We start from the raw sequence: 23607 nt of genomic DNA, 5'->3' as shown, positions 1-23607 counted from the left end.
CCAACTGTAGAGTCTTAATACTATACCTCAAATTTTGTACCTTGAGCTTCTCAGGAGTGGGAATTGGTCGCACACAGAGCACTTAGGTTTTCTTGGCCATTCCTGGACTACCTCTCATCAGTGCTTCTCTGTGCCTTAGTTCCCACACTGGAAACAGTGGGTGCATGTTCTCGTGTCTTATGTGTTGTGAAGCTTTAATGATTGACTGAAAACGCTAAGAGTTTTTCCACGTTCTTAAAATCATCGAGACTCAATTTGCGATTGTGGTAGTTTCACTTCAAACTGCCCAGCAGTTCTTGCTGGCCCCCAGTAGTGCATTTGCTTGTATGATAAATGGATCACTTAGTTCTATGCTTTATTTTTAACAAAGTTCTTGGCTTGAGAGAATGTTTGCTTATACTGTGCCCTGCTGTATGTGGAAGAATTTTTAAAGACTCTATAAGAATATATACAAAATTGTGAATGACAGGGACATTACTATGGTTTACTCAAAAATAGACAAAACTGTCTGCTCCTAGTCAGTTTTTAATCTTGTCCTGGCAAGAATCTGCCCTGTTCATCAACAGAATGTGAAAAATTGGATAACCTGAAGATATTATGAATGTTCTGAATGAAGTGTTATGCTTTAAATTGGCTACATGTGTCAGTTAGTGAAGTCTGTGGACAAAATGCTCAATGTTTTAATGAAGATGAAAACTGGGACTTGTGGGGGCCTATCCTGGTGGCTCATGTCTCGTTCTGTAGCTGAGTGAGTGATGAGTGAGTGAGCATGCAGCTGAGTGATGAATGAGTGAGTGTGTGAGAGCATAGTTAGTGCCTCCTGCTCTGCACTGGGGGATCAGCCTGTGCTCCAAGTCTCATCAGTGTCCTTAATACTAATCCTTCTTGGCATCCTATAGATGTAGTTTTGAGCGCTAAACCCGCATTTTACTGTACTGCTGCTGCTAGCTTATGCTCATCTTTTTGCCTGTGTAATTTACCTCTGTTCAGCTTGTTTATTTTATAGTATTTTTGTGTGCTCATCTTGTTTTATGCAGAATCTGCCTTTTTGTTAACTTCTCATTCATGTCCTTTCCAAACATTTAAGTCTTTATTTTAATTGTTGTCACTTAACAGCATGAGCCCAGGCTCATATTATTATCACACAAGAAATTGGGATGGTGGATAATAAATTTTCAAATGCAGATTGTGCTATTTAAAGATTAACTCTCTAAATTTGCTTAACTTGGGTTGATACCAAGTCAGAACACTCATTCACCATGTATCTCATGAATGATTGGTCCCAGTACCAAAATTCAAATCAGCTTAGAAATGAACCAAAACTTTTCAAAAATTGTTTGTGGGTTTACATATATTGTATTGTGTATACAATATATCACATTTTTTTCTCTGTATATTCTTATTAATAAATGGCTGGAAAGTCTTTGACCCTGACTGCATTTCTGTTAAGTGTTTGTCTAGAATATGGATTTGGTTTCATTTGTATTGTAACACAATTATTAGTAACTGAGTTGATTAACTTGAGAAAATAGCAAGTAAACAGTAACAACAAAAAATGGTTCCGGGTGCTCAACATTGTCACACGTTGGAAGATCTGGCTTAATATTGGAAGTAAAATCTCTGATGCTGTCAAGCATAAAATTTCCATTTTCAAAAATGAAGCTATTCCAGTTTAACTTGCTTTTAAAAAACTTTTTTCTCGTACTGTTGTTCAAAGTAAAATTTTCTATTTTAAACCCTGACTCAATATTTGATTTTTATGACAAAATTCAACTTTCTAAATTTAGGCTCCGTGCAATTCTAGTATTAACTCCTTGAAAACATTTGCTTCTTGGAGCCGGACCAAACCTGTCGTTATTAGTGATGATGGCCTATGATGCGTGCAATGAGACCGAATGCTAATCAATGCTTTGCCTTGGCTTTCTGCTTTGTGTTGTCTGGTGTTTGCGTCTTACCTCTGTGTCTGTGCTATTTGTTCCCTTCCCTGTTCTCTAATTCTACCCTTCCCCACCTGCCCCCCTGTTCCTTTCATTGTCCTCACTGACCCATCAATCAACCAACAACGCCCCCCCTTCGTCGTGGTGCTCTGCCCTGCTCTGATTGGTGGCTTCGTTGCTTGGGTGGCTGTATGTTGTGATGGACCAGTTCACCCAAGTATGGCCTTCTTGCTGACAGGTATCATTTCTGTGAGAAGTGTTTCACAGAGATCCAGGGCGAGAATGTGACCCTGGGTGACGACCCTTCCCAACCTCAGACGTAAGTATGATCTTGCTATACTTCCTTGTGTTCATGACTGAAGAAGAAGCCAGATATACCATTTTGAGTTGTGTGCATTTTTGTGTTTTGTTTTTCTTCATATATTAACTATACCCACGTTTAATGGAAACTTGGTTGCATGGACATAGATATTTACACTTAAAGATACAGGTGTCAGCCAAACAGCAACACCAGTTCTCCATCTTCCTCCGTTCGAGGCAGGATTAGTTCAGTTCTTGACCTTTGTACATTTCACCAACAAATAGCTTTTTCCATGGTGGTGGGTTCCCTGCTTCAGTTAGACCTGAGAAGCCTGCTAGCCTTATCCACAGAAAGTGCATGTTGTGTACATATCACCAACACCACCCTTTAAGAAAAACAAAACAGGCCTGGAGAGGTAGCTCAGAGGTTAAGAGCACTGACTGCTCTTCAAGAGGACCCAGGTTCAATTCCCAGCACCCACATGGCAGCTCACACTGTCTAACTCTAGTTCCAGGGGATTGACACCCTCACACAGACATACATGCAGGCAAAACACCAGTACACATAAAAATAAATTATTTTTTTAATAGAAAATTTGGAGTTCACTTTGTCTTTTAAACCTTCATCTTTTAAGTGACTGATCTATTGCAAGTTAGATTCCAATCATCTCTCCACATCTTCTGGTATAATATAAAAATGTCTATCATTCCTTGCTGGTGGTCGGACTCTTGCTCTCTAGATGGATCCAGCATGTCCATTAGTTATTCCTTCTGAGTGGCAGCATAACCAGCAAGAGAAATGAAAACTACAGTGGCTACTTGACTCACTTGCATTTGTAAAATGCCCAAAGTCATGCTGACCTGCCTATCTGCCCTAGCCTACCAAGCATTTTATAGTTCCCTTTTCTGCACACCCAGTTCCAAATCTTTCATGTTTTTGGGAATCTGACCCCCAAATTAACAGGTCTCACATACAGGAATACTGTGCTTCAGAAATGATTTCATTACCCTGTCATCTTAATTCTTTGATCTGATTGTAGTTCATCATTGAATTGTAGACGGTAGGGATGGGAAAAGGCTTTTCAATAAATGCTAAGGTTCAGTTATATATAAGCAAAAGCTGTGGATTACTCTTGTCTGTCAATAACAGTTATGTACTGTGCTTTTCAAAAAGCTAGAAGGACAGATTTTTTAATGTTTTTTATGCCCCCCTCCAAAAGGTAAATGTTGGAGGTGGTTAGTATATTTAACCTAAAAAAAACATTATGCAGTGTGCACAAGGTATCAGATATTATGTGGTATACCATTAATATGAACAACGTTAAGTTTTTGTGTGTCACTTAGAATAGAAACTAAAGATGCAGAAGGGGCCAGTGGAATGAATCAGTAGTTACAGGCACTTTCATTGCAAATGTGGCAACCTGAGTTCTCTCACCGAACCCACATGAAGGTGGAAGGAGAGAACCAACTTGACAGAGTTGTCCTCTGATCTCCACAGGAGTACTGTGACATGTGTCTACACATGCACATCATGTTCACTCATGCGCACACACACACAGTATGTAAATTCTTTTATTTAAAAGAAACATCAAGGGACTGGAGAGATGGCTCAGAGGTTAAGAGAACTGACTACTGTTCCGGAGGTCCTGAGTTCAATTCCCAGCAACCACATGATGGCTCACACCCATCTATAATGAGATCTGGTGCCCAGAACACTATATACATAATAAATAAATTTATAAAAAATAAAAAGAAACGTCAACAAAGAAAGTTATATAATTCCATGTGTTGGAAGTAATTCACATATGCATGGATTGAAACCCAAATACTCTACCCTTCCAAAGTGAGAGTCCTCGGTGGAGTCTCACCTTGCATTGAGGGTGTATTGGCATTTAACTGTGATCTTACCAATGTCAGTAGCTGTTTTCCATATGAACTTGACTAAAAATAAACATATTTAAATCTCAACACAATTTTGCCATCATAATCTAAATTAAATCTTACAGTAAAGCCAATTGTAGTTTAGAACAGATATTTTAAGAAAAAAAATGGTAGAGGAGTATATGTAGGTCAACTAAAATGTTTCTTTTTCTTTTAAAAAGGACAATTTCCAAGGATCAATTTGAAAAGAAGAAAAATGATACCTTAGATCCTGAACCGTGAGTATACACACACACACACACACACACACACACACACACACACACACACACACACACACACGTAGTCTTCTCTCTGTCTCTGTCTCTTTTTTCTGTTTGTCTTTTGAGATAGGTTCTTTCTGTATGTCCCTAGTTGCCCTAAACTCACAGACATCTGCCTACCTCTGCCTCCCAAGTGCTAGGATTAAAGGTGTGTGTCACAATGCCTGGTTCTTTTTTACTTAAAGTCTTAGATGAGGAAAGTTATTACTTGTGATTAGATTATGCAAGAATAAAAATAGGGTTTCTCTTCAAATTATCAAAAACTCAAAATAGATGTCTCTGTAACATGTTCTCCAGTTTCTGGATTTTAATAGTGATAAGATTATGTGGGTTAAGGGGCAGGAAAGATGGGTCAGCGGTTTAAGGCGCTGACTTCTCTTCCAGAAGTCCCAGGTTCAATTCCCAGCAACCTCATGGTGGCTCACAACCATCCATAGTGGAATCTGATGCCCTCTTCTGGCTTTTAAAGGCATTTAAATAAATGAATAAATAATATTATGTGGGTGAACCAGGCAGTTGTAGCACATGCCTTTAATCCTAGCCCTCGGGAGGCAGAGGCAGGAGGATCTCAAGGCCAGCCTGGTCTACAGGGGGAGCTCCAGGACCCTGTTCCGAAAAGTCATAAAAATAACTAACTAAATAAATAAATAAATAAGATGATGTGGATGTTTTAGTTGTGCTGAAACCTCTTTAAAGCTTGGTCATAGGCATCTTTAAGGATTGCTCAGTGTGATTCCATAAAGAATATCTGAAGTGCTAATATTGTCACAGAGAAATTTCAAAAACGTCTTAAGAACCACTTTCTAAAAAAAATCCGCCCTGTGAACTATAGTATATAGTCTTACCACTGCCTTTGCTCATGAGATTGCTTTATTTACAAGGTTGGCTTTTAAAGGTTGGGACAAGTCTGTCCCTTTTGCTTTGTTCTCTTGGCCCCCAAATCTCCTATTTCCAGAGAGGTCAACTGCTATAATGGAAAATACTCAACTTGCCACACAGATACATTTGGAGATCCAGCTTTCCTTTGGGAAGGTTGCTATGCCCTCTAGCCTACTATCTGATACTTAGGGACAGGATTTCATCTGGGACATATAGAGGCTTCCCCCAAGGAAAATTCAGTTTTGTTTCTGATTCTCTATGCTATGTTATCCTGTCTGTCATGGTCACCCCCACCCCAATGTTAATGATTCATTTATATGTATCAGTGTTTGCCTAAATTTATCTGTATACAGGACATGTGTGCCTAATGTCCGCAGCAGCCAGAATAGGTCAGATCTTCCTTAACTAAAGTTACACGTGGCTGATGAGTGCAAACAGCAGGAGCCACAGTGTATGTGGTTCCATGGATGAGAACTTTTAGCATGGGTGCAACACATCAGCACTGGGGTGGACTTCTTGGTGTTGGTATTTCTTACCTAAAAGCAGGTGTTGGAGAGAGGGGCATAACATTCTGAGCACAAAGGGCCTGAATAAGATTGCTCAGTGGGTAAAGGCACTTGCTAAGGAAACAGGGCAATGATTTCATTCCCAAGAATTCAAATAAAGGTAGAAGGAGAGAACTGACTCTACAAAGCTGGCTTTTGACTTCCATTCATATACCTGCATTTGTGCACATGGCATTCCCTAACCCACACACACGTTTATTTCTGTTTGCAAAGGAAAACGGGGAGAGAAGAAAATGGCACAGTGAGAAAATAGAGAGAATCCAGGAATGGGAATGTAGGCTTCCAATTTCAGCACTGAGTAGATCAGAGATGGATCATGTGTTCAAGGCCAGGCTGGACTTACATGGCCAAACCTCTTTTTACTCAACAGAAAAAGTAGGCAGGGTGGGGCGAAGGTGGGATTCTGTTTCTTGATTAAGAAAATTAATTAACATAGGCAAGCACGTTAAACATATGTGAATTGGTCAGCACATGCATGGATGGCTCTTGAAAGCAACTCAGACAACAGTGTGTGCCATACATACACTCAAGTTCCTGCTGAAAACTGTGTATGTGTGGCTCCTTGTGTATAATTGTGCTTTCTTGTCTCCCAGTTTTGTTGACTGCAAAGAGTGTGGCCGAAAGATGCATCAAATTTGCGTTCTACATTATGACATCATTTGGCCTGCAGGGTGAGTGATTATCTGTGATCTCTGGGAAAGGGGAGCAGCTGTGCAGAAGTCATGGGGAGGTGTCTGTGGTGCTGAGTCTCATCCATTGTCAGCAAAATTTAGCAATTAAGGAAGGTGGCAGTTGGTTCTAAATTTAAATCTTGTGTTTGCCTGCTTTACAAATTGTAGACTCAGAGCCGTCTGTCTCCTCACTCTTTTCACAATGATGTGATTTAAACTGCCAACAAAGTATGTCAGTGCTGCATTTTACTTTTGAGTGTAATCTTATCACACCCATTATTTGTTGTGCAGTTTTGTATGTGACAACTGCTTGAAGAAAACTGGCAGACCTCGGAAAGAAAACAAATTCAGTGCTAAGAGTAAGTTTGCTGAAAATTTCTGTGTCCTGGATTGTGTCCTTTGAACTTCTGTAGTTGCTCCTCTCTCTTTGTTACCTGTCACTGTGAAGTTTCAGAGCTCAGTGACAGCAGTTTTCATGTGGAAGGTTTTCATTGTAGTGATTCAGCTTGACCCTTTTATGACCACCATGTTTTCAGTAACATTTTAGAGGGCTGAAAAAGTAAATTTCAGAAGAGCGAAGCTTCAGGTAGACGGTGGTGGCACATACCTTTAGTCCCAGCACTCGGGAGACAGAGGCAGGACAGCCAGGGCTACACTAAGTCTTGTCTCAAAAAACAACAATAGAAAAAATAAATAAATAAATAAATTTTAGGGCCTGCTAAGAGAACATTGGTTGGCTGTTCCTTCTTCAGTAGCTTAGAAAGAATTGGGAGTCCTATCCAGAAAAGACATTCAGGCTCTCAGGGTTGTCTCCTGGGTTTAAGACTTGCTGTCCCTCAGTGCAGGATTTCAGCAAGAATGGTGGTCGTCTTCTGAAGCTCTTTGTGCCTACCTCTGTTCTTGTCAGAACAGTCTCTCAGCTCTGAAGACTGCTGGGCACAGAGCTCAGCCTGACCAAACTTAGGAAGTTTGATGCCCACTAAAGTATAAAACAGATCTCTAATCTACTTGTTACTACTTTTAACTGTACAAATCTTTATTTTTTTCTTTTGCTATTGGATTTTGTTTCCTTTTGGGGGGTGGATTCAAGATGGTTTCTCAGTGTAGCCTTGGCTGTCTTGGAACTTGCTGTGTGGACTCTAACTCACAGATTGGCCTGCCTGTTTCCTGAGTGATGAGATTAAAGGCGTGTGTGTTTGTTTATGTTTATTTATATTTATAGCTAGGCATTGGTTATATCTTAATATACCTCCAAGATACCACTCTTGTTATGTTTATTGCAGAAAAATGAAATTTATGTGAGTTGTAAATTCTCAGATACTACTTGAGACAACAGTAAGGAATCTTCTAAGATTTACTTTTAAAAATATTAATTTATTAATGCCGGGCGGTGGTGGTGCGCATCTTTAATCCCAGCACTCGGGAGGCAGAGGCAGGCGTATTTTTGTGAGTTCGAGGCCAACCTGGTCTACAAGAGCTAGTTTCAGGACAGGCTCCAAAGCTACAGAGAAACTCTGTCTCGAAAAAACAAACAACAAAAAAATATTAGTTTATTTTAATTGGTATATATATTATATATACCTTCTTTTTTGTATGAACATCAAGTGCATATAGTACCCACGGAGGCCCAGAATAGTGGATATTAGGTTCCCTAGAGCTGTAGTTTGAGGTGGCTGTGGGGTACCTGATACTGATATTGAGACTAAGCACAGGTCCCTTGCTAGAGTAGGTGCTCTTAACCACTGGACCATCTTTCCAGACCCCTAGATATACTTTCTATAAGCAATTTTCATGATTGTAAAAAATATTTAAAAGTCGTTAAAGAAGAAAACTTACTTAAAATTTTATCATCTTAAACTGGTTGTGGTGGTTCATGCCTGTAATCCCAGCTCTTGAGAGGCTAAGACAGGAGAATTCCCTTAAATCCCAAGCCAACCTGGGCTACATAGTGATACAGACCCTGCCTTTTAACAAAAGGAAGAGGGGGAGTTCTGTCACCTGACATGGAAGATAGGGTGGAGTATCTATTTAGTATTTGTTGAATCCTGTATTCAGTTCCCCAGCACCACCCCTCCAAAATACATTCATTTTTATAATCAATGAATCTTTGATAGATATCACATTCTAGCCTTCTTTCCCTGAAAAGCAGTTCTCCATAGTGATGTTTATTCCTGGTGGCTTTGGTAACAGTGGTCATATGGGCTATCTCTTGTGCTATGGCAAGAGCCATCACAGGACAGGCCACATAACCAAGATGAAGTTGCCTGATGCTAAGGTCATGCCTGCTCTGCCTCCCAGGTGAGCACTGTGCTCAGAAGGCAGCAAACAGTCTTTGACTGATGCTTGATGACTTGGCCCTGGGTGTTGTAAGCTCCCTTTTAGACTGCAACTGAGCTAGGTGGAAGGAAACCCCATCATTGACCGGGTCAACGGTGTGCCATATTCCTTGTTGCTATAGGAGTTCCTTGAGTATAGTTCTGGGGAGTAAACAGTCTGCCTGTTGGCATTCCTGAGATAGCCCCACCACACAGGAGACTTCTGCTCAGCATAGCCCCAGGACAGGGCTTGTCCCACAGCTACTCAGCTACCCAGGACCTGATGTGAAGGGCAAGAAGCACTGTGTCCTCAGTCCTGTCGGATTCTGGCCATCTTTGTGTCTCCTGTCCCTTACTATTAGAAATGGACAGAAGTGTGGACAGATAAATGACCAACAAGGAACAAAGTCTCTAAGGCTGCACATCTGCTTTCCTAAGGAAGATGCTCGTGTCATGTGGTGGAGCTCTTCTGTTCTTACTGAACAACTGTTAGTCCTTGGAAACAGCAGCGTGAAGCAGCACCCTCAACAACTCTGCCTGATCCTGTTCATTCTGAACTTTTAGGGCTTCAGACCACACGCTTGGGAAACCACTTGGAAGACCGAGTGAACAAGTTTTTGCGGCGCCAGAATCACCCTGAAGCTGGGGAGGTTTTTGTCAGAGTGGTGGCCAGTTCAGACAAGACTGTGGAGGTCAAGCCTGGGATGAAGTCAAGGTTTGTGGGTTTTTTTCCTGTCCTAAACTGTGGGGTAGGCTCCACTCCTGACTCTGTAGGACTTCAAGTATGAGGTACTTAATGCAAAGGCTTGTGGTAACTAGGATGTGACCTTCTTTTCTGAATTTCAATACATTATCCAAGATGGCTCCCTTGCCTAATAAACAGGACTAGGAAGAGCTGCAGCACAGCCCAGAACTACTCTGGCTATTTTTGGGAGAGGTTGCTGAACCTTGAGCCTTCTACACAGGCTTTGGTTTCTGTTTCAGGTTTGTGGATTCTGGAGAAATGTCTGAATCTTTCCCGTATCGAACCAAAGCACTCTTTGCTTTTGAAGAGATCGATGGAGTTGATGTGTGCTTTTTTGGGATGCATGTGCAAGAATATGGCTCTGATTGCCCCCCGCCAAATACAAGGTAGTCTTCCATGTTACTTCTGAATGTGCTTTTTAGCCCTATTCTGGGTGGTAACAGACAGAGGATCAGGTTTCTTAAAACTGTGTGCCTTGCTACTGGATTCAAATAGTTATCTGACTAAACCAATTAGTTTTGTTTTCCTGTAAACTGTCAGGAAACAAAGGGTCTTGGTAGTAATGTGGCATGCTTGTGTGTGGCCCTAACTTTGTTTTGTCTTATCAAGATGATCACTGGGGAGCCAGAATAGCAGCAGCTAAATGTTCTGTTCAAACCAAGTTTCTCTGGTCCAGAGTTGGTTTGTTTAGTCTGGATTTTCGGTGAGAGGGGCAAAGAAGTGGCTTCTTCCAAGTTGTTTCCCTGGGGAAGGTTTCCTTCTCTTTTTTTGTAACAGTAGAAAATTATTTCTGTTTCCTTAGTTTTCAGCTGGAACTGTGATTAGAGACTTTCACATCTAGTCAGGTGGCCTCTGTGGTAGCTATCAAAATCTATTTCTGGGAGCTTTGGGTTGTTAGTATTTTCAAACTTAAGGGGTACCCTGAATTAGAAATAAAAATGACACCCCACCCACCCCTGCAGGCGTGTATACATATCTTATCTGGACAGTATTCATTTCTTCCGGCCCCGCTGCCTCCGGACAGCTGTTTACCATGAGATACTCATTGGATATCTAGAATATGTGAAGAAATTGGGGTGAGTCTTGGTTTTTCAGAATCAATTAAAACGTTTTGTCTATTTTGTGAAGTAGTGTGTTTTTCTTGTTTAGTTTTATTGTTTTTATTCTAATGTATTGAGAGTGTTTAAGAAGTCTGCTGAGCCTCTCACATGTGTCTGACTTCAAAGATCAGTGTCTGTTCTTTGCCTCTGCTTTCTTTTCATTTTCTTTTTACTTTTTTGAGACATAATCTGCATATCATGTGTTTTGTCTGTTTCATGTTTTGGAGTCAGTGGTTTTTAAAATTATTGACTGGTGTAACCATTCCATAAGCCGGTCTTCACACACTCTCACTCCTTCAACAGAACCCTGTGCCCTCTTGCTACTACTCCCTGTCCTGCCCCTGGCTCCAGACAGCCACTAATCTACTTTCTGTCTCTATACATTTGTCTTTTCTGCTCTTTGATTGGAAATCACTAATTGAACACACAACACACTCTGTCTTTTTTTCTCTGGTACTGTGTGTTTATATACCACACCTGTCACATTCTTTTCCTAGACCTGAAAAGGTTTGCTGAAATGCCTTGAACACAATGGATAAGATCTTTGACATGAATCCTCTAAAGAGAATTACTTGCCTGAGCTGCCTTTCCAGTCACCGGAGGAAGTAGGCAGGAATCTGGTGCTTCACTTCCTTTTACTATGCCCTGGCAGGCTCAACTCCATGCAAGTACTTCTGAGAATGAAGTACTCAGTACTGAATATAGGATTGGATTTGTAAATGATGAAGATAATGCTTTTACACACACACACACACCATTCACATATTGTGTTGGAGTCCAAGTATTTTATAAGACCTACCCAAGCATTTATGGCCATTTCTTTTGTTTTCATCTTCCCTCATATTAATTTCTGTTCTTGCTTTAGTTACTATTCTTAAGCTGCAGTTGCCTCAAAAATAGATAAGAGTTCACATATACTTCTATCTGGCTTGTTTTGTATGTTCTTATAGGTATGTGACAGGACACATCTGGGCCTGTCCTCCAAGTGAAGGAGATGACTACATCTTTCATTGCCACCCCCCTGATCAGAAAATCCCCAAACCAAAACGACTGCAGGAATGGTACAAGAAGATGCTAGACAAGGCATTTGCAGAGAGGATCATTAATGACTATAAGGTACTCGTGTTGAAGGAAGATGTTGACTTTGTCATAGCTGATTGACATGTTTTATGTATTTCTTCTGGCACTCATGTGCTTTATAACTATGATAAATTACAAGAAATAGAAAGCAAGAGCCTGAAAACATCTGATGAAACTGCAGAAGCAACTCTGCAGTTGGTCAAAGCAGTCATTTGATGTCTAGTTTGTGTATGTCGTCCCCAGTAGCCTCTAGGGAACCTCACCTCACCTCTCTTCTGCTTCCTCTTAGGACATCTTCAAACAAGCAAATGAAGACAGGCTCACGAGTGCCAAGGAGTTACCCTATTTTGAAGGAGATTTCTGGCCTAATGTGTTGGAAGAAAGCATCAAAGAGCTAGAACAAGAAGAAGAAGAGAGGAAAAAAGAAGAAAGTACTGCAGCTAGTGAGACCCCTGAGGTACAGCCCAGTTAGAGCTGTGCCACCAGAGTGGCAGGCTGAAAATTATACATTTGCTGTTGGCTTCTTCCTGTGGGTGTTTTCGTGCACACAGATAGGCTATCATCATAATCAGCAATAGGCAGATATGGGACCTAGTGGTTAGACCTGGAGAGATGGTGACCTGTTGGCTCCAGGGCAGTACATGGAGATGGGTAGAAATTACTTCCCGGAGAGACTAAAGTGCCTTGTGCTGCGTATTGTGGCAACTCCTCATTTTGTGAGCTTTTTTTTTGAGGGGAGTGCTTTTTTGTTTTGTTTTGTTTGCTCTCAATCTGTTCACTATTTACTATCCCTGTGTACCAGGGAGTGCAAAGTATACTAAGCAAGACCTGTCCCTGCCCCAAGAGGTATCTTAATACTAGGAGAAACACGAAGGACCTGGATAGCTTCATGATGTGTTTTCATGTGGTGGGCCAACTCTGAGAAGAAAGGAGCCTAAGGTAAAGAATACAGAGGTCTGGGGGTGCCTTTGGGAACAGTGACATCGGAGCTGAGATCCCACTTGAGTTAAGGGGAGAACGTATGCTGTATCCAAGGTCACAAGGTACTACTTGGTCAGGTAGAACTGACAGTGGCATATATATTGATTGTAGTTGTAGGTCTGGTAGGTATGTACAGTGACTTCTGTGGAGAATGTCTGTGGCATATGAGAAATGATGAGTTAGAAGAATGTCTTGTGTAAAGCTTAAACTCACTTTGGTGAGGGAGAAACAAATAGTGGGTTGCATTGCTCCATAGGAAGTGGTCAGACTGGATCCCAGCAGGGCTAGAGGTGTTGGCAGCATGTGGCAGCACCTGAAGCCTCAGATAAGCATGCTTGCTCAGTGTACATGTGATTTGTCGAATGGTTACAATGTGCTCAACACTGTACATGTTGAGTTATGTCTTCAAAAAGACAGCTGTAATATACAAAGCACAGACCAGGATGAAAGAGAAGCTTATGTCCCTGGTGGTTCCCAAGATCTCCCAAATTGTCCCCATTGTCTGTCTTTGTCTCTCTCTCTCTGGAACCTCCAGAAGTTGGTCCATCCCTTCACCTTCTCAGGAACTTGGCTGTTCCTCACCATGGTTTGGTTTCCTACTTGATTGCAAAACGGTTCCCAAGAAGCTAGAGAGGGTAGGCCATATTCAGATTGGCCTTAAAAGAACAGGCATGTCTCAGTGACTGACTCAGTACTTTGCAGTGGAGACCAAGTGATCATGAGACCACTGACCAAGCCAAGCCTCAGAGCACAAAGACAGTCCTGCTACTACCAAGGAAAAGGACTCTGAAGCAGTACAGAACAAGCTGAGCCATCCAAGTTGGTCTTTGGCATGGTGTCAGTGAAACTGTTCAGACGACTTAGGTGGCTTGGGCCTGAGCCCGCCTTCACTGTGTGCTAGGGAAAGTATTGACAAGTAGATTTGATGTTTTCTGTGTATGCAGTACAGATGCTGAGAGCAAGGATTCCCCTTCCTAAGGTTACCTAAGACCTCACAGTGGGATTAACTTTAGTATGGCTCACTCTTTGTAGGGGACATTGTTTTGCTGTTAAAAATTAGATTCTCCAGGGAGGAACTGGAAGAGAGGGAATGGGGGTAGAGTGATTCGTTCAAACATATTACATGCATGTATGAAATTCTCAAACAGTTTAAAAAAACAGAAAAATTTGAATTTGAAGTTAATTGAAGTAGAGAAGAGTTTCTGGTGGTGTTAAATGAGGGAGACAGGATACCACATCATGTGTTCAACCCCAGCTTTGGGAAAGAAAAAGCCTACCCTTAGGCACATGCACAGGTAAAACTCCACCAAAAAAATAACTGAAGTGCATGTTTCCAGGTGACCAAAATAATTTCTCTCTCTCTCTCTCTCTCTCTCTCTCTCTCTCTCTCTCTCTCTCTCTCTCCTCCCCTCCTCTTCTCTCTCTCTCTCTTCTCTTCTTTTTGTTGATTTTTTGAGACAGGGGACTCTGCATAACTTTGGCTGGCCTAAACTCAGAGATCAGTTTGACTCCTGAGTGCTATGATTAATGTATGTACCACTATGCCTAGCTCAAAAACAATTTCTTTAAAAAAGTTTATTTGGCCAGGCAGTGGTGGCACCTTTAATCACAGAACTCGAGGAGTCAGGAGGCAGAGGCAGGTGGATATCTGAGTTTGAGGCCATCTTGGTCTACACTCTGAGTGAGTTCCAAGACAGGCTCCAAAGCTACACAGAGAACTCTGTCGTCGTCCCCCCCCCCCAAAAAAAAAACCCACAAAAAACAGAAAACTAATAATAAAAATAAACTAAGAACTATATTTATAGTCAGGCATAGTGACATACGCACCTTTAATCCCAGCACTCAGAAAACAGAGGCAGGCAGATCTCAGTGAGTTCCAGGACAGCCAGAGCTACATATTGAGGCCATGTCTCCAAAAAAAAAAAAAATTCCAAATAATTAAAATTTATTTGAGGGCCATTAAGATGGGTCCAGGTAAAAGTGCCTGCTGATGCCATGTGTGATGGCCTGAGTTCAAGTCCCAGGGTCCTCATGCTCGAAGACTCCAATCTCCCTTTAAAAATAAAAAAAAAAAAACTTATATCCTGACTCCACATAGGCACTGTGACACACTCACAAATACACATAATACATGCATGTAAGTAAAGTAATTTTTTTAAAAAATTATTTGATTCAGATACATGATAAGTTTGAAACCTAGGTTATGCAGCATCACATGGAAAAGTGACCGTCTGTAGCTGAGGGCATAGTTTAGTGGTGGAGCACATGCTTATCTTCTGTATGGCTCTGGTTTTACTCCCAGTACTGCAGGATAAAGAAGTTCTCTGGGTCAGATATGATTAGCTTTTCCATGTTGTATTCTAAATGGATGATGCCCCAAGTTCTTTTTATAGTAGGATCATTGGAGCTCTTGAACTGAGGAGTGAGTCCCTTTTAGACCTCAGCCAAGTAATAATGAAAAATAGTAACAACAGATTGCAAGACAAACTTGTACTCTACCCTAGTCCAAGTGTTGAGTGGGACCTGGAAAAATCAGGTGTGCCTGCTCCTCCTGGCGCTACTTCCATTTGCACTTTGCCCGAGTCTTTCGAAAATTCATACAGATGAGCAGGCCTTCCCAAGACAAAGAACCAAGTACTGAGCATGTAGGATGGAACAGCATAGCATTCCTGTCCGGTGGAATTATGGGGAGTGATAGGGAACTTCCTCTTAGAATCTAAGCTTAGCTTCTGAATTAACATCCTGAAGAAGAGCCGGGCGGTTGTGGCGCCCGCCTTTAATCCCCCCCCCACACACACACACACATACACACACATCCTGAAGAACTAAAAGGACATACAGGTGCCAGCCAGGCTTGGAAGATTCAATTTTTAGTCCTCTTATGGCAGCCTATGGCCCAGATGCATTTGGGGCCTCTGAAACCCCACAGCTTAGGAAATGGATGTTGTTCTGACAGTTTTGCCTGTGGTTACAGGGCAGTCAAGGTGACAGCAAGAATGCCAAGAAAAAGAACAATAAGAAGACCAACAAAAACAAAAGCAGCATTAGCCGCGCCAACAAGAAGAAGCCCAGCATGCCCAATGTGTCCAACGACTTGTCCCAGAAGCTATATGCCACCATGGAGAAGCATAAGGAGGTAGTGGCATAGTCTTGTGGAAGGTTACGGGGATATTCAGAACCTGGAGGAATAGCAGGCACCAGGCCTGCTCTGCTGTGGCTGCCTGTACAAGTCTTTGATAGAAGGGAGGACTACCTACTGTATAAGGTGGAACAGTAGTTTCTTAATACATTATATGGCTTATCATTAGTTGTTCCATCCCAAGAAACCAGGGCCTCAAGCAGGCTCTGGGTTTGGTAAGCCTATTACACAGGAAGACGTGGTCTGGCACTTGGCACATGCTGTCTCTCTGTGGGGTTAATGCAGCTCCTCCTTTCAGGTCTTCTTTGTGATTCATCTGCATGCTGGACCTGTTATCAGCACTCAGCCCCCCATCGTGGACCCTGACCCCCTGCTCAGCTGCGACCTCATGGATGGGCGTGATGCTTTCCTCACTCTGGCCAGAGACAAGCACTGGGAGTTCTCTTCCTTACGCCGCTCCAAATGGTCCACTCTGTGCATGCTGGTGGAACTGCACACACAAGGCCAGGACCGCTTTGTCTATACTTGCAATGAGTGTAAACACCACGTAGAGACACGCTGGCACTGTACTGTGTGTGAGGTAAGCCCGACCACCTCCCTTCTGACCTTCCCCCATAGGTAGATGTAGAATTCCAGCATTGTCCTCTGCAGCATCAGGAATGGATGTAGATGTTGTCATCTCTACACAACACTGTTTGTGCTTTCTCTCCCAGCATGGGGAGCCAGGCATGAGTGGTAACTTGTTGTCCTCTTATCTTGTGCCCTTGTCCACCACAGCTACAGGCCATGTGCTGAGGCAGCCTGACTGTGGAAAGACTTTGGAACCCTTTGATTCTACAGGAATTCCTGTGTATTTCTCTCTTTCTAGCCTTGCTAAGGGCTTAGGGATGCTTTTTGCCCTGATGTCAAGTTGACACCTTTGATCAGGTCTTATGGCAGGATCCTCATGTATACCACTGGGAGGCTCACTGTCTCCTGCCCTGTGTGTAGTTTGTCTTCAGCATGTAGAGCTTGTCCTGGTCAGGGCAAAAGCTGTCTAACTCCTCCTTCTTCGCTTACCTTTCAATTCTTGATTTTCCCGAGCTTTCTCCAGGCTACTTTGTCCTTTCTACTTCACTATTTTATGATTTTATGTGTTTTCTTTGAGCACAATTTTTAAACTAGCCTTAGGATTTCATCCTCAGATTTGTTTGTGGGTAGATTTGGTTGGATGTGTTTAGGTGAACTATTTGTGTGCATGCATACAGAGGAAAATTGCTCTGTAGCTCTTCACCTCATTTCCCTAGAAAAGATCTGTCACTGAACCTTGAGCTAGGCTGGTGACCAGCAGTTCCCAGCAGTCCACTTACCTCCTCCCTGTCTGGTGCTGCAGTTACAAGCACTGGATTTTTGTGTGAATGCTAAGGATCCAAACTCAGGTCCTCATATTTGACCATCACCTTATTTTACCCAGTGAGCGCTCTCCCAACCCCATCCTTCACATTGAATGCTTCATTTTTAGTTCCTAAGTTCAAGTATCTCTCAGCCACTTGGGCTTCTGTTTTGGGGGAGGATCATTTGATGCCTTTCTCCCCGGGATAGTGTCTGACATCCTCTGGTAGCACTAGGAAGAAATGACCACGATGTTCTTATTTCTCACTATTAAGTCTCAAGGTAAGGTCTTTATGCTTTTCTCAAAGCATATGAAATAAAGAAGGAAGGGGGGGGGAACCATTAATAACTGCTCAAGCTTTGGGCCTATTCTCTGACCCATGCCCAAGAGTGTCTGCTCATACTGGGCCTATGCTGATGTTGGTCTGTCCCTTTTGCTTCTCTTCAGGATTACGACCTTTGTATCAATTGCTACAACACAAAGAGCCACACCCATAAGATGGTAAAGTGGGGGCTGGGTCTCGATGATGAGGGCAGCAGTCAAGGTGAGCCACAGTCCAAGAGCCCCCAGGAGTCCCGGCGCCTCAGCATCCAGCGCTGCATCCAGTCCCTGGTCCATGCCTGCCAGTGTCGCAATGCCAACTGCTCTCTGCCATCTTGCCAGAAGATGAAACGAGTTGTGCAGCACACCAAGGGGTGTAAGCGCAAGACTAATGGAGGGTGCCCAGTGTGCAAGCAGCTCATTGCTCTTTGCTGCTACCATGCCAAACACTGCCAAGAAAATAAATGCCCTGTGCCCTTCTGCCTCAACATCAAACACAAGCTCCGCCAGCAGCAGATCCAGCATCGCCTGCAGCAGGCCCAGCTCATGCGCCGGCGAATGGCCACCATGAACACCCGCAATGTGCCTCAGCAGAGTTTGCCTTCTCCTACCTCAGCACCACCCGGGACCCCCACGCAGCAGCCCAGCACACCCCAAACACCACAGCCCCCTGCCCAGCCTCAACCTTCACCTGTAAACATGTCATCAGCTGGCTTCCCTAATGTAGCCCGGACTCAGCCACCCACGATAGTGTCTGCTGGGAAGCCTACCAACCAGGTACCAGCTCCCCCGCCCCCCGCCCAGCCCCCACCTGCGGCAGTGGAAGCAGCACGGCAAATTGAACGGGAGGCCCAGCAACAGCAGCACCTGTACCGAGCAAACATCAACAATGGCATGCCCCCAGGGCGTGCAGGTATAGGAACCCCAGGGAACCAGATGGCCCCTGTGGGTCTGAATGTGCCCCGTCCCAACCAAGTCAGTGGGCCTGTCATGTCTAGCATGCCACCTGGGCAGTGGCAGCAGGCACCCATCCCCCAGCAGCAGCCAATGCCAGGCATGCCCAGGCCTGTAATGTCCATGCAGGCCCAGGCAGCTGTGGCTGGGCCACGGATGCCCAATGTGCAGCCACCAAGGAGCATCTCGCCAAGTGCCCTGCAAGACCTGCTGCGGACCCTGAAGTCACCCAGCTCTCCTCAGCAGCAGCAGCAGGTGTTGAACATCCTCAAATCAAACCCACAGCTAATGGCAGCTTTCATCAAACAGCGCACGGCCAAGTATGTGGCCAATCAGCCTGGCATGCAACCTCAGCCTGGACTTCAGTCCCAGCCTGGTATGCAGCCCCAGCCCGGCATGCACCAGCAACCCAGCCTGCAGAACCTGAATGCAATGCAGGCTGGTGTGCCACGGCCTGGTGTGCCTCCACAGCAACAGGCAATGGGAGGCCTGAACCCCCAGGGACAAGCTCTGAACATCATGAACCCGGGACACAACCCCAACATGGCAAACATGAATCCACAGTACCGAGAAATGGTGAGGAGACAGCTGCTACAGCACCAGCAGCAGCAGCAACAACAACAGCAGCAGCAGCAGCAACAGCAAAGCAGTGCCAGCATGGCCGGAGCCATGGCAGGACATGGCCAGTTCCAGCAGCCGCAAGGACCTGGAGGCTATGCCCCAGCTATGCAGCAGCAACGTATGCAACAGCACCTCCCCATCCAGGGCAGCTCCATGGGCCAAATGGCTGCTCCAATGGGACAACTTGGCCAAATGGGGCAGCCTGGGCTGGGGGCAGACAGCACCCCCAACATTCAACAGGCCCTGCAGCAGCGGATTCTGCAACAGCAGCAGATGAAGCAGCAGATTGGGTCCCCAGGCCAGCCGAACCCCATGAGCCCCCAGCAGCATATGCTCTCAGGACAGCCACAGGCCTCGCATCTCCCTGGCCAGCAGATCGCCACATCCCTTAGTAACCAGGTGCGATCTCCAGCCCCTGTCCAGTCTCCGCGGCCCCAATCCCAACCTCCACATTCCAGCCCGTCACCACGGATACAGCCCCAGCCTTCACCACACCATGTTTCACCCCAGACTGGTTCCCCCCACCCCGGACTCGCAGTCACCATGGCCAGCTCCATGGATCAGGGACACCTGGGGAACCCTGAACAGAGTGCAATGCTCCCCCAGCTAAATACCCCCAACAGGAGTGCGCTGTCCAGTGAACTGTCCCTGGTTGGTGATACCACGGGAGACACACTAGAAAAGTTTGTGGAGGGTTTGTAGCATTATGAGAGCATTGGGTGTTTGTTTTTTGTTTTGGGGATTTTATTTTATTTTATTATTTTCGTTTTTTGTTTTTGTTTTTTTTCCCCCTTCCCCTTTCATGTTCTTGGACTTTTTGTACTGAAAATCCAGGCATCTGGGCTCTTTTTATTAAGCCTAGATGGGACTGTGACTCCCAAGTATGGAAGGGTGGATTGATGTTTAAAGAAACAATACAAAGAATATATTTTTTGTTAAAAAAAAAAACCAGTTGATTTAAATATCTAGTCAGTCTCTCTCTTTCTCTCTTGGCTTTTTTTCTCTCTTTTTTTTCTGTTTTGTTTCGGGGGGTGGGGGGTTGTTTGGATTCTTTTTGTCGTCATTGCTGGTGATTCATGCCTTTTTTTAATGGGAAAAACAAGTTCATTATATTCATATTTTTTATTTGTATTTTCAAGACTTAAACATTTATGTTTAAAAGTGAAAAGAAAAATAATACTCAGAAACTGGTTCCAGAAATAATGCATCTTATAATGTGTCCCGATAACGAGCTGATGTTGCGGGAAGATTTTTTTTCTATAGTGAACTCTGTGGGCATCTCCAAGTATTACCCCTGGACGATAGGAATTGACTACGGCGTGCACACATGTACACACCCACACACATTTATCTATACATGCTGGCTTAAGCCAACCTCTTGTCTTGCAGATGTAGAAATTGTTGCTTTGTTTCTCTGATAAAACTGGTTTTAGACAAAAATAGGGATGATCACTCTCTTAGACCATGCTAATGTTAATAGGGAAGAAGCATTCTTTTCTTTCTTCTATGTGAAACTTGAAATGAGGAAAAGCAATTCTAGTGTAAATCATGCAAGCGCTATAATTACTATAAATAAGAAAATTCAAGAAGATTCAATCACTGTATAGAATGGTAACGTACCAACTCATTTCTTATATCATATTGTTAAATAAACTGTGTGCAACAGACAAAAAGGGTGGTCCTTCTTGAATTCATGTACATGGTATTAACACTTAGTGTTCGGGGGTTTTTTGTTATGAAAATGCTGTTTTCAACATTGTATTTGGACTATGCATGTGTTTTTTTCCCCATTGTATATAAAGTATCGCTTAAAATTGATATAAATTACTGAAGTTTTTAACATGTATTCTGTTCTTTAAGATCCCTGTAAGAATGTTTAAGGTTTTTATTTATTTATATATATTTTTGGAGTCTGTTCTTTGTAAGACATGGTTCTGATTGTTCGCTCAGAGTGGAGAGGTCGGGGCTGCAGTCATAGTTGTAGTATGGGTGGCAGCTGGGAAGTGTCCCAGGCTTGTAGCCACCAAGTGGGAGGGGGGCTCCCTGTGCAGAGAGTGAGGAGGCAGCTCAGCATTGCCTTGCATATTCAGTACTCACAGGTGAATGTCACCCATGCCACGAGGGACAATCACCACTGGGTCAGAAACAGCACTTTGCCTCCAGCCTACTCTTCCTGTCCTCCTCCTTGTTGGCCAGCTGCCCCTGTGGAGAGGGCTCCTGCCCCCCCTTTTTTTTTCAGACAGCCCCCCTTTCTCTACCCAGATCCCACAATCAATGCAAAGGGTGCTCCAGGGACTTGAGGTGGTTCCTGACCTCCCCTCCCCAAAAGTTAAACAGGGAGGTTACCTCCATCAGCCTGCCCCATGTGGCTCATTAGGGCTTAGCAGGTCTGGTGCCACCCTGGGGGCTGCTACTTCATGGCCTTACTGGCTTGTGAAGTCCAGTAACAGGTGTCCTTTCTGAGCAGGGGTTGGTAGCTCCTGAATACTGTAAATGTCACATCTAAGAGGAGGACCACTGACACGGGAACTAAACCCCTAGCCTGCTGCCCCCAGGGACCTTTTTTTAAAAAAAAAAAAAAAAAAAAAACAACCTGTCTTCCAACAAGAGTGGTCTAGATGGGGGTGGGGCAGCTAAATTTAGAAATCATGACCCAAATAGCCTTCCTTTTGGCCTTTTAAGTTCACAGAAGTATTTTCAAAATTCATGATACTTGGTAATTAAATTTGAGGAAGCCTTTCAAGATTAGAGTTTTGAATGTAGAATTTTGAATCTTGAATTTTAATACTGTGGATAAGACCAGGTAAGGAATAGACCATCATCTAACATCCCCAACTTAAGCCCTGTCCCAAGTCCTCCAGAGGTGATGCTCCGTCCTTGCTCAGCTTGATGGGTCCTTGCACATTCTCGGCTCTCTTCAGAATTCCCTTGCTGCCAATTGGGAAGCCCAAAGCCATGTGTTCAAACAAGAAGAGGAACTGGAGCCTCAGAAGAGCTGCTGTCTGCCCCCCTCAGGAGGTGGCACTTGGCAAGGAGTATGCATCCTGTGCCGTTGTCCATCTGGATGTCGAAGGATGTGGCTGAGGATGTGGGCTGTGGATAATATCCCTAAGTTTGTCCTAAGGAAATTTCTGTAAGAGCTGGAGTGCCCAGACACTGTGTCTCATGCTGTATACTTAAGAGGAGAAGAAAAAAGTCCTATATTTGTGATCAAAAAGAGGGAACTTGAAATGTGCTGGTGTTTATAATAAAAGCTGGTAAAACTGCTTGGATTCAAAGGTGGTTCCGATTGGCTAATGATCCCCTTAGCATTAGCTCAACTGCTAGTCACTGAACTACTGGAGATGCCAGGTGTCAGCCCTGGATACATTTGAGGCTCTTCAAACTAGCATTTAAGGACTGAATGCAGATAACGTGCTGTTCTGCACTGTTGGGATAAAGACATGTAAACTGCCTTTTGATTTCTATTAAATGGGGCTAGCTGGGCATGGTAGCTCATGCCTTTAATCCCAGAAAAGCTAGAGCTAGAGGAATCAGGAAGACCTCAAACGCAGAGTTACACATAGGGAATTAAAGGACAGCTCTCTGGCTACATAGAGACCTGTCTCAAAAAAGAGGGGCAGAGGTCACATTTGAATCAACATTTAATTTAGTGCTGCATGACAAAATAAGCTGGTGTTTATAACAGAAGGAAACACTTCTCATCGAGGTGGTTGTGTGTTTGGTAGCCACTGTAATGCCAGGAAATACAGGACAGTGTTCTGGGAGCCAGCCTGTGTCCAGACACTGTAGCAAGCCTGGGGAATGTAGGAATAAGTCTGCCCATCTAGGACTGACAGTACACAGGAGCCTGATAGGTAGTGGGTGCATTGGTTATGAATTCTAGGTGCAGGGTGGGGAATAGTGATAACACACTGAGGAAATGGTCCAGAACCCAAACTAAAAGCAGACCCCAATGAGTTTGGGTGAGTGAGTCTGCTGCTGATGTAAATTGTCTAAAACACTGCTTTCGCCATGTTCACACCAGTTTGTAGAGGATTTGTTAGAAATCTTAACAATTCACTTTTCGCTAAAGAAATTCAGAGGGAGTCTGGTGAGCTTAGTAGAAGTGAGTTCCTGTCATCTCTTCTGGGTATTTTCCCTGCCTGCTAATACTGCCCAGATGTTGGCACAGATATGGGCCACTTAGACAAGACAACTCTCCATGTTCCTTCCTGGAGTGAGCATTCAAAGAAATTCTAAATGTCCCAAGTTGTAAAGTGGGCCTAGACAGCAAGGGGTAGATGTCAGGTGGTGTTTGAAGTGGATCCCTGTTTGTCAACCCCTCGAACTTGGGCTGGAGTGCACAGAAGGCCCTGGGAGTTTTGTGGGAAGTCATTTTCTGTTGTTCCTGGCCCTTGGTAGATAAGTAGGTCAAAATTT

At 43.8% G+C, this 23607-nt stretch overlaps 1 protein-coding gene across 3 annotated transcripts in view; it reads left to right on the top strand.

Annotated features, from left to right (window-relative positions):
- Crebbp (CREB binding lysine acetyltransferase) overlaps window positions 1-22463 on the top strand; it is a 131348-nt gene extending 108885 nt beyond the window's left edge. For all 3 annotated transcript variants that reach the window (XM_048433064.3, XM_048433062.3, XM_048433060.3), the window contains 12 exons: window positions 2176-2256; window positions 4340-4396; window positions 6480-6557; window positions 6849-6916; window positions 9437-9587; window positions 9857-10003; window positions 10580-10693; window positions 11668-11833; window positions 12087-12254; window positions 15753-15914; window positions 16216-16497; window positions 17737-22463. In XM_048433064.3, the coding sequence (XP_048289021.3) occupies window positions 2176-2256; window positions 4340-4396; window positions 6480-6557; window positions 6849-6916; window positions 9437-9587; window positions 9857-10003; window positions 10580-10693; window positions 11668-11833; window positions 12087-12254; window positions 15753-15914; window positions 16216-16497; window positions 17737-19887 (3625 nt within the window). In that variant the 3' untranslated portion in view covers window positions 19888-22463. The remainder of the gene's footprint in view (window positions 1-2175; window positions 2257-4339; window positions 4397-6479; window positions 6558-6848; window positions 6917-9436; window positions 9588-9856; window positions 10004-10579; window positions 10694-11667; window positions 11834-12086; window positions 12255-15752; window positions 15915-16215; window positions 16498-17736) is intronic.
- The last annotated feature ends 1144 nt before the right edge of the window (window positions 22464-23607 follow it).

This window comes from Myodes glareolus, chromosome 9 (genome assembly GCF_982192425.1).
Source record: "Myodes glareolus chromosome 9, mMyoGla1.1, whole genome shotgun sequence".
Lineage (NCBI taxonomy): Eukaryota > Metazoa > Chordata > Mammalia > Rodentia > Cricetidae > Myodes > Myodes glareolus.
The sequence above is the reverse complement of the archived record's forward strand: the minus strand, read 5'-3'. Positions and strand labels throughout refer to the sequence as shown.